Source organism: Coregonus clupeaformis, chromosome 23, assembly GCF_020615455.1.
Source record: "Coregonus clupeaformis isolate EN_2021a chromosome 23, ASM2061545v1, whole genome shotgun sequence".
In the NCBI taxonomy this organism is placed as follows: Eukaryota; Metazoa; Chordata; class Actinopteri; order Salmoniformes; family Salmonidae; genus Coregonus; species Coregonus clupeaformis.
Genome location: NC_059214.1, coordinates 56,615,507 through 56,627,466, shown reverse-complemented (window position 1 = coordinate 56,627,466; position 11,960 = coordinate 56,615,507). Strand labels below are relative to the sequence as shown.

General features: G+C 49.0%; 1 protein-coding gene across 1 annotated transcript; it reads right to left on the bottom strand.

Moving 5' to 3' along the window:
• Nucleotides 1–219: 219 nt before the first annotated feature.
• LOC123481717 (collagen alpha-2(IV) chain-like) lies at nt 220–11,749 on the bottom strand. Its single transcript, XM_045206483.1, has 6 exons — nt 11,737–11,749; nt 11,416–11,532; nt 9,175–9,209; nt 8,887–9,046; nt 8,761–8,841; nt 220–419 (listed from the first exon to the last, which is right to left on the bottom strand). The coding sequence occupies exons 1-6, from the start codon at nt 11,747–11,749 to the stop codon at nt 220–222; spliced, it is 606 nt and encodes a 201-aa protein (XP_045062418.1).
• Nucleotides 11,750–11,960: the final 211 nt, after the last annotated feature.

Below are 11,960 nucleotides of genomic sequence, written 5' to 3'. Positions count from 1 at the left end.
GACCATAATGTGGTTGGTGCTAGCTGGGATCCAGGGTGCTGACCATGATGTGGTTGGTGCTAGCTGGGATCCAGGGTGCTGACCATAATGTGGTTGGTGCAAGCGGGGATCCAGGGTGCTGACCATAATGTGGTTGGTGCTAGCTGGGATCCAGCGTGCTGACCATGATGTGGTTGGTGCTAGCTGGGATCCAGGGTGCTGACCATAATGTGGTTGGTGCTAGCTGGGATCCAGCGTGCTGACCATGATGTGGTTGGTGCTAGCTGGGATCCAGCGTGCTGACATGATGTGGTTTCTGCTAGTGGGATCCAGGGTGCCGACCATGATGTGGTTGGTGCTAGCTGGGATCAAGGGACTGACCATGATGTGGTTTCTGCTAGGTGGATCCAGGGTGCCGACCATGATGTGGTTGGTGCTAGCTGGGATACAGGGTACTGACCATGATGTGGTTGGTGCTAGCTGGGATCCAGGGTGCTGACCATAATGTGGTTGGTGCTAGCTGGGATCCAGGGTGCTGACCATAATGTGGTTGGTGCTAGCTGGGATCCAGCGTGCTGACCATAATGTGGTTGGTGCCAGCTGGATACAGGGTGCTGATCATGATGTGGTTTCTGCTAGCTGGGATACAGGGGTGCTGACCATGATGTGGTTTCTGCTAGCTGGGATCCAGGGTGCTGACCATGATGTGGTTGGTGTTAGCTGGGATCCAGGGTGCTGACCATAATGTGGTTGGTGCTAGCTGGGATCCAGGGTGCTGACCATGATGTGGTTGGTGTTAGCTGGGATACAGGGTGCTGACCATGAGGTGGTTGGTGTTAGCTGGGATCCTGAGGAGACGTCACAGTAATGAGTTGTAGATAGATAAAGGGAATTGATGCCCAGCTGCGGGATCAGCATTAACTATGTGTTAATGAATGGGAGGACACTGAGAGACATCCGGTAACAGACCATACATCACCCCACGACACACACACACACACACACACACACACAGAGACATCCGGTATAGGCCATACATCATTCACTGACACACACAGAGACACACACACACACAGACATCCAGTATAGACCATACATCACACACAAACACACATAAACAGACACACAGACGCACACACACAGACACACACACACACAGAGGCACACAGACTAAGAGACATCCATGGCCAGACTACCGTATTTGGGGTGGATAATATTTTTCAGTCCCATGGAAAAAAGTGTAGAATTGCAGGAAATTTGTTTTAAAAAGGCAACATTTTTTCTTAGCGTCATGACAAAATGTGTAGAATTGCATTGTGAAACTGCAAATTTCTCTCTGCACCCTGGGAAAATGTGTTGAAATGCAGTAAGTTAGATTTTTTTTTTTTTTGTACCCTTCGCAGTTGAATGTAGCCACTATGCGGATCATGGGACCAAATACTTAATTACCTTAATACACATACAAGTGAATTTATCCCAACACTTTTGGTCACCCTAAAATGGGTGGACTAAATCTCTCTGGTCTCTGGTCCTGGTCTCTCTGGTCTCTGGTCTCTGGTCTCTCTGGCTCTCTGGTCTCTCTGGTTCTCTGGTCTCTCTGGTCTCTGGTCTCTGGTCTCTGGTCTGGTCTCTGGTCTCTGGTCTCTGGTCTCTGGTCTCTCTGGTCTCTCTGGTCTCTCTGGTCTCTGGTCTCTCTGGTCTCTCTGGTCTCTGGTCTCTGGTCTCTGGTCTCTCTGGTCTCTGGTCTCTGGTCTCTCTGGTCTCTGGTCTCTGGTCTCTCTGGTCTCTCTGGTCTCTCTGGTCTCTGGTCTCTGGTCTCTGGTCTCTGGTCTCTGGTCTCTCTGGTCTCTCTGGTCTCTGGTCTCTGGTCTCTCTGGTCTCTGGTCTCTGGTCTCTCTGGTCTCTCTGGTCTCTCTGGTCTCTGGTCTCTGGTCTCTGGTCTCTGGTCTCTGGTCTCTCTGGTCTCTCTGGTCTCTGGTCTCTGGTCTCTCTGGTCTCTGGTCTCTGGTCTCTGGTCTCTGGTCTCTCTGGTCTCTGGTCTCTGGTCTCTGATCTCTGGTCTCTCTGGTCTCTGGTCTCTCTGGTCTCTGGTCTCTGGTCTCTGGTCTCTCTGGTCTCTGGTCTCTGGTCTCTGGTCTCTCTGGTCTCTGGTCTCTGGTCTCTGGTCTCTGGTCTCTCTGGTCTCTCTGGTCTCTCTGGTCTCTGGTCTCTGGTCTCTGGTCTCTGGTCTCTGGTCTCTGGTCTCTGGTCTCTCTGGTCTCTCTGGTCTCTGGTCTCTCTGGTCTCTTGTTTCTCTGGGTACTGACCATTATGTGGTTGGTGCTAGCTGGGATCCAGGGTGCTGACCATAATGTGGTTGGTGCTAGCTGGGATCCAGGGTGCTGACCATGATGTGGTTGGTGCTAGCTTGGATACAGGGTGCTGACCATGATGTGGTTTCTGCTAGCTGGGATCCAGGGTGCTGACCATGATGTGGTTGGTGCTAGCTGGGATCCAGGGTGCTGACCATGATGTGGTCCCTCTGCTAGCTGGGATCAGGGTGCTGACCATATTGGTTGGTGCTAGCTTGGATACAGGGTGCTGACCATGATGTGGTTTCTGCTAGCTGGGATCCAGCGTGCTGACAATGATGTGGTTGGTGCTAGCTTGGATACAGGGTGCTGACCATGATGTGGTTTCTGCTAGCTGGGATCCAGGGTGCTGACCATGATGTGGTTGGTGCTAGCTTGGATACAGGGTGCTGATCATGATGTGGTTGGTGTTAGCTGGGATCCAGGGTGCTGACCATGATGTGGTTGGTGCCTAGCTGGGATCCAGGGTGCTGATCCATGATGTGGTTGGTGTTAGCTGGGATACAGGGTGCTGACCATGAGGTGGTTGGGTGTTAGCTGGGATCCTGAGGAGACTGTCACAGTAATGAGTTGTAGATAGATAAAGGGAATTGATGCCCAGCTATGGATCAGCATTAACTATGTGTTAATGATTGGGAGGACACTGAGAGACATCCGTAACAGACCATACATCACCCCACTGACACACACACACACACACACACACACACAGAGACATCCGGTATAGACCATACATCACACACAGACACACAGACACACAGACACACACACACAGACACACACACACACACACACACAGAGACACACAGACTAAGAGACATCCAGGGCAAGACTACCGTATTTGGGGGGGATAAAAAAAATTCAGTCCCATGGAAAAAAGTGTAGAATTTCAGGAATTTGCTTTAAAAAGGCAACATTTTCTCTTAGCCTCATGACAAAATATGTAGAATTGCATTATGAAACTGCAAAATTTTCTCTGCACCCTGGGAAAATGTGTTGAAATGCAGTAAGATTTGTTTTTGTATCTTCACTAGTTTAATGTAGTCGTTGCGTGGATCATGGGACCAAATACTTCATTACTTTAATACACATACAAGTGAATTTATCCCAACACTTTTGGTCACCTAAAATGGGTGGACTAAGTACAAAAAGCGATTTAATTTCTAAATGGTTCACCCGATATGGATGACAATACCCTCAAATGGAAAGCTGACAGTCTGCACTTTAACCTCATACTCATTGAATAATTTCAAATCCAAAGTGCTGGAGTACAGAGCCAAAACAACAGACCAGAGCCCGGGAGGTCGGGTAATCCAGCCCTGGAGACATCTGGTTCCAGACCCTACATCACCCCATTAACACACACACAGACAGGGAAAGGAAAGGTAAATTACTTTAGCATTTTTTGCTCATTGACAAAATGTTGCAGATTCCTTAGGAGTTATTCTTAGCTCCATGTTTTGAACTCTCTCTACAAAGGTCTGTCAAGGCAATAACAATCCTAGTCTATTAGTGTAGATATAACACATGACATTTACAACCGTGTTGCCTGTAGTAGTGTGTGAAGGATTTCTTTAGTTTTTTTTTCTGCTTCATATTATTAAACGTCTTTGAACGGAGAGAAAAGTAACATCATTAAAGATCCAAAAACAGCAGCAGCTTCTCTTCTGTACATCCCAGAGACAGAACAGAACAAACTGACCATGGGGGATTAACTCTGCTCTCGTTGGCCCACATTAAGTCAAAAAAGTTGAACTCGCTAATCATTGATCAACAGCTAATCATTGATTATAAACCATTTGCAAAAAAGGGTTATTTCCCTCGGGGCCACAGCTCGACCGGCCTCTGACTGAGGGGGAAAAAAGCAACCATTAGTGTTATTGGTGCTTTTGATTTAATTCTGGTCCGTTCTTCATTAAGGCGATTGATTGAGGGAACGATTGATGCAGCGCGGGGAAGGGAGGGTGCATGCAACCCATTCATGGCACACTATGCTTGAGTCCCAGATGGCAGCCCACTCCCTATATACAGTAGCGCACCACTGTTGACCAAGTTCCTGCGGTCAAAAGTAGTGCACTAGCTAAGGAATAGGGTGTCGTTTGAGATGCGGCCACAGTCAATCAGGGCTCTGCGTGTCATTTCAGGATCCAGCCCTGGCCCCAAAAACACCCTCCCCTTGTCAAATCCAATGCAGAGCCTGTGCTTTTAGTCTCCAGCCGTGGGTTCAATGGATGTGTCCTGAATGCTAATGACCACAGGAAGCTGGGAGGGAGGGAGGAGGAGGGAGGGGGGGGGTGGGGGGGAGGGAGAGCGGGAATCTGTAACGTTTCAGCGAATAGAGCCCCTAGTCTAGAGCCCCTAGTTAGCGCTAATGCTAGTTAGCATTGGCTTGCGAAACTGCCTTTAACTTCCTTTATACTGGATGCAGAGACAAACGTTATATCCACGAGTTCATCTGACTCTAGGGAAGTAGGTACAGGGCTTCATTGGCAAAATCACAAACTAATTTCTTACTATAATTTAACCTTCTTTACAAAAGCCATTGTATTATATTTTGACACGTTTTCATACTTAATTTTAACGTCTTTTACTTTTTCTGCTTCTCAGAAACCCTTTAGTTCTGTGTCTGTTCACTCTATAGCTGCTGTGGTACAAAAAGAAAGACACATTCCCACAAAAACTGCTCAATGTCAAGTTGAAAATCCATGTCTCTCCATGTGTTTTTTGGAAAATGAGAGGCCTCTGTTTTATTTTTCCTGCGTCCCAAACGGCACCTTATTCCCTATATAGTGCAATACTATTGACCTGAGCCTTATGGTCCCTGGTCAAAAGAAGTACACTAAAGAGGGAATACAGTGCCATTTAGAACACAGTTATTGTCTCCCTTTGAGTGTGGTTGATGCTGGCTGCTCAGAGGCCTGTGGGGAGGCAGTCACCATGAAAGGCTCTCACGCTGTTCGTCCCTGTGTCCTGCCCGCACCGTCGCTCCCCACCCGCTGCCCACCGACCCTCCGCCATTGATCCTCTCTCTCATCTCTCACCCCTTTCTCTCCTCTCTCTCTCATCTCTCCTCTCTCTCTCTCCTCTGTCTCTCTCCTCTCTCCACGGCACCGTTTATCGTATCACTGACCCCTAATGACGAATAACCCCAACCAAACCAAAATGATTTATCCCACTCTTCAGTGCTATATTACTTCTACAAACCAAAATGATTTATCCCACTCTTCAGTACGACAGTACTTCTACAAACCAAAAGTATTTATCCTTGGAGAGCAGAAGATCACTTATATAAGGTAGCAGGGACAGATAAAGGCATACTTGTTATGTCAATAAATGCATAGTTGTTCCTCATATCACATTAAACATTGTATGGAAAAGTTAATCTGCATGCTTGGAGATCACTCTAAGATATATTTACTATCACTGACCCCTGAAACAAAACATATTCCTCCACCTCCTCCTCAGAAAGAAAATAAAATAAGTCCACGCATATAAAGTAGTACCATAGAGGGACACCATAAAGGGACACCAGAGGGACACCATAGAGGGACACCATAAAGGGACACCATAGAGGGACACCATAGAGGGACACCATAAAGGGACACCAGAGGGACACCATAGAGGGACACCATAAAGGGACACCAGAGGGACACCATAGAGGGACACCATAAAGGGACACCATAGAGGGACACCATAGAGGGACACCATAAAGGGACACCATAGAGGGACACCATAAAGGGACACCATAGAGGGACACCATAGAGGGACACCATAAAGGGACACCATAAAGGGACACCATAGAGGGACACCATAAAGGGACACCATAGAGATACACCATAAAGGGACACCATAGAGGGACACCATAAAGAGACACCATAGAGGGACGCCATAAAGGGACACCATAGAGGGACACCATAGAGGGACACCATAAAGGGACACCAGAGGGACACCATAGAGGGACACCATAGAGGGACACCATAAAGGGACACCATAGAGGGACACCATAGAGGGACACCATAAAGGGACACCATAGAGGGACACCATAGAGGGACACTATAAAGGGACACCATAGAGGGACACCATAGAGGGACACCAGAGGGACACCATAGAGGGACACCATAGAGGGACACCATAAAGGGACACCATAGAGGGACACCATAAAGGGACACCATAGAGGGACACCATAGAGGGACACCATAAAGGGACACCATAGAGGGACACCATAGAGGGACACCATTGAGGGACACCATTGAGGGACACCATAGAGGGATACCATAAAGGGACACCATAGAGAGACACCATAGAGGGACACCATAGCAGGATACCAGAGGGACACCATAGAGGAACACCATGAAGGGACACCAGAGGGACACCATAGAGGGACACCATAGAAGGACACCATAAAGGGACAACATAGAGGGACACCATAGAGGGACACCATAAAGGGACACCATAGAGGGACACCATAGAGGGACACCATAAAGGGACACCATAGAGGGACACCATAGAGGGACACCAGAGGGACACCATAGAGGGACACCATGAAGGGACACCATAGAGGGACACCAGAGGCACACCATAGAGGGACACCATAGAGGGACACCATTGAGGGACACCAGAGGGACACCATAGAGAGACACCATAAAGGGACACCATAGAGGGACACCATAAAGGGACACCATAGAGAACACCATAGAGGGACACCATAAAGGGACACCATAGAGGGACACCATAGAGGGACACCATAAAGGGACACTAAGCTAAGGATCCTGGGACTAAACACCTCCCTCTGCAACTGGATCCTGGACTTCCTGACGGGCCGCCCCCAGGTGGTAAGGGTAGGTAACAACACATCTGCCACACTGATCCTCAACACGGGGGCCCCTCAGGGGTGCGTGCTCAGTCCCCTCCTGTACTCTCTGTTCACCCATGACTGCATGGCCAGGCACGACTCCAACACCATCATTAAGTTTGCCGACGACACAACAGTGGTAGGCCTGATCACCGACAACGATGAGACAGCCTATAGGGAGGAGGTCAGAGATCTGGCCGTGTGGTGCCAGGACAACAACCTCTCCCTCAACGTGACCAAGACAAAGGAGATGATTGTGGACTACAGGAAAAAAAAGAGGACTGAGCACGCCCCATTCTCATCGACGGGGCTGTAGTGGAACAGGTTGAGAGCTTCAAGTTCCTTGGTGTCCACATCACCAACGAACTATCATGGTCCAAACACACCAAGACAGTCGTGAAGAGGGCACGACAAAGCCTATTCCCCCTCAGGAGACTGAAAAGATTTGGCATGGGTCCTCAGATCCTCAAAAAATTCTACAACTGCACCATCGAGAGCATCCTGACTGGTTGCATCACCGCCTGGTATGGCAACTGCTTGGCCTCTGACCGCAAGGCACTACAGAGGGTAGTGCGTACGGCCCAGTACATCACTGGGGCAAAGCTCCCTGCCATTCAGGACCTCTATACCAGGCGGTGTCAGAGGAAGGCCCTCAAAATTGTCAAAGACTCCAGCCACCCTAGTCATAGACTGTTCTCTCTGCTACCGCACGGCAAGCGGTACCGGAGTGCCAAGTCTAGGTCCAAAAGACTTCTCAACAGCTTCTACCCCAAGCCATAAGACTCCTGAACAGCTAATCATGGCTACCCGGACTATTTGCACTGCCCCCCCACCCCATCCTTTTTACGCTGCTGCTACTCTGTTAAGTATTTATGCATAGTCACTTTAACTCTACCCACATGTACATATTACCTCAACTACCTCAACTAGCCGGTGCCCCCGCACATTGACTCTGCAACGGTACCCCCCTGTATATATAGCCTCCCTACTGTCACTTTATTTTACTGTATATATAGCCTCCCTACTGTCACTTTATTTTACTTCTGCTCTTTTTTTCTCAACACTTTTTTTGTTGTTGTTTTATTCTTACTTTTTTTTGTTTAAAATAAATGCACTGTTGGTTAAGGGCTGTAAGTAAGCATTTCACTGTAATGTCTGCACCTGTTGTATTCGGCGCATGTGACCAATAAAATTTGATTTGATTTGATTTGATTAAAGGGATACCATAGAGGCATACTTTTTCTTGTTCTGTCAATAAATGCATCATTTTTTCTCACATCTGACGATTGCCAAATCCATTCCACTTCATGCTTGCAGATCACTCTTCAGTAGTACATTACTTCCACAGTACTTCACAAGACTACATTTTACCCAAGGTAAGATAAGATGCTCTTAACCTTGGCTATTCCTTGACCTGTTTTGAATGCAATCTGAGTGTGCTTCAACAAACAGTGAGTATTACAATAAGGCAACAATACAATAGCAGCAAAGTCTGAATTATTTCAGCTGACAGACCTGGTAGACCTGATAGACCTGATAGACCTGGTAGACCTGGTAGACCTGGTAGACCTGATAGACCTGGTAGACCTGGTAGACCTGATAGACCTGGTAGACCTGGTAGACCTGATAGACCTGGTAGACCTAACAGACCTGACAGACCTGATAGACCTGGTAGACCTGACAGACCTGACAGACCTGGTAGACCTTTAAGACCTGGTAGACCTGGTAAAGCTGACAGACCTGGTAGACCTGGTAGACCTGGTAGACCTGACAGACCTGGTAGACCTGGCAGACCTGGTAGACCTGACAGACCTGGTAGACCTGGCAGACCTGGTAGACCTGGTAGACCTGGTAGACCTGGTAGACCTGGTAGACCTGACAGACCTGGTAGACCTGACAGACCTGGTAGACCTGGCAGACCTGGTAGACCTGGTAGACCTGACAGACATGGTAGACCTGACAGACCCGACAGAACTGACAGACCTGACAGACCTGGTAGACCTGGTAGACCTTGTAGACCTGACAGACTTGAAAGACCTGATAGACCTGGTAGACCTGACAGACCTGGTAGACCTGGTAGACCTGCTAGACCTGGTAGACATGGTAGACCTGATAGACCTGGTAGACCTGGTAGACCTGATAGACCTGGTATACCTGACAGACCTGGTAGACCTGGTAGACCTGACAGACCTGGTAGACCTGGTAGACCTGGTAGACCTGACAGGCCTGGTAAACCTGGTAGACCTGGTAGACCTGGTAGACCTGACAGACCTGGTAGACCTGACAGACCTGACAGACCTGGTAGACCTGGTAGACCTGACAGACCTGATAGACCTAGTAGACCTGACAGACCTGGTAGACCTGACAGACCTGACAGACCTGGTAGACCTGGTAGACCTGACAGACCTGGTAGACCTGACAGACCTTGTAGACCTGGTAGACTTGACAGACCTGATAGACCTGGTAGACCTGGTAGACCTGACAGACCTGGTAGACCTTTAAGACCTGGTAGACCTGGTAAAGCTGACAGACCTGGTAGACCTGGTAGACCTGGTAGACCTGACAGACCTGGTAGACCTGGCAGACCTGGCAGACCTGGTAGACCTGGTAGATCTGACAGACCTGGTAGACCTGTCAGACCTGGTTGACCTGGTAGACCTGATAGACCTGGTAGACCTGGTAGACCTGATAGACCTGGTAGACCTGGTAGACCTGGTAGACCTGATAGACCTGGTAGACCTGGTAGACCTGATAGACCTGGTAGACCTGGTAGACCTAATAGACCTGGTAGACCTGACAGACCTGGTAGACCTGGTAGAACTGACAGACCTGATAGACCGAGTAGACCTGACAGACCTGGTAGACCTGACATACCTGACAGACCTGGTAGACCTGATAGACCTGGTAGACCTGACAGACCTGACAGACCTGACAGACCTGGTAGACCTGGCAGACCTGACAGACCTGGTAGACCTGGTAGACCTGGTAGACCTGACAGACCTGGTAGACCTGACAGACCTGGTAGACCTGGTAGACCTGGTAGACCTGGTAGACCTGGTAGACCTGACAGACCTGGTAGACCTGGTAGACCTGGTAGACCTGACAGACCTGGTAGACCTGACAGACCTGACAGACCTGACAGACCTGGTAGACCTGGTAGACCTGGTAGACCTGACAGACCTGGTAGACCTGACAGACCTGGTAGACCTGGTAGACCTGGTAGACCTGGTAGACCTGACAGACCTGGTAGACCTGACAGACCTGGTAGACCTGGTAGACCTGGTAGACCTGGTAGACCTGACAGACCTGGTAGACCTGACAGACCTGGTAGACCTGACAGACCTGGTAGACCTGACAGACCTGGTAGACCTGATAGACCTGATAGACCTTGTAGACCTGGTAGACCTGATAGACCTGGTAGACCTTGTAGACCTGAAATACCTGGTAGACCTTGTAGACCTGAAATACCTGGTAGACCTGGTAGACCTGAAAGACCTGGTAGACCTGGTAGACCTGATAGACCTGGTAGACCTGACAGACCTGATAGACCTAGTAGACCTGACAGACCTGATAGACCTAGTAGACCTGACAGACCTGGTAGACCTGACATACCTGACAGACCTGGTAGACCTGATAGACCTGGTAGACCTGACAGACCTGACAGACCTGACAGACCTGGTAGACCTGGTAGACCTGACAGACCTGGTAGACCTGACAGACCTGGTAGACCTGGTAGACCTGACAGACCTGATAGACCTAGTAGACCTGACAGACCTGGTAGACCTGACATACCTGACAGACCTGGTAGACCTGATAGACCTGGTAGACCTGGCAGACCTGATAGACCTGGTAGACCTGGTAGACCTGGTAGACCTGACAGACCTGGTAGACCTGACAGACCTGGTAGACCTGGTAGACCTGACAGACCTGATAGACCTAGTAGACCTGACAGACCTGGTAGACCTGACATACCTGACAGACCTGGTAGACCTGATAGACCTGGTAGACCTGACAGACCTGACAGACCTGACAGACCTGGTAGACCTGGTAGACCTGACAGACCTGGTAGACCTGATAGACCTGGCAGACCTGACAGACCTGATAGACCTGGTAGACCTGGTAGACCTGACAGACCTGACAGACCTGATAGACCTGATAGACCTTGTAGACCTGGTAGACCTGGTAGACCTGGTAGACCTGACAGACCTGATAGACCTGGTAGACCTGACAGACCTGGTAGACCTGGCAGACCTGATAGACCTGGTAGACCTGGTAGACCTGGTAGACCTGATAGACCTGGTAGACCTGGTAGACCTGGCAGACCTGGTAGACCTGGTAGACCTGGTAGACCTGGTAGACCTGACAGACCTGGTAGACCTGACAGACCTGATAGACCTGGTAGACCTGACAGACCTGGTAGACCTGGCAGAGCCTCTTTAGGTGAAATAACATCTCAATAAATGCAGCAATATTCCACTGAGATAAAAGTGAACAACCAAGCTTTTCAGAATCACACCAGCAGGAATGCAAGGCTGATGTTTGTTATGTTAGCACTGGCAATGTGCATCTCTAGCACTCTGAAAGGGATTTTGTAGGTTCCTTTTACAAACCGCTTCCATACAAACAGTGTGTTTTTTTTTTTTACAATGTGCAAACGGATCATATTACAACGCCTTAACTTACACTTCTCATAAAGACATACAATGGAATATAGAGAATCTCCAATAGTAACTAAGTATAGCAGGCCTTAGGTATTGTTGCTGAAAACAGCACAAGGT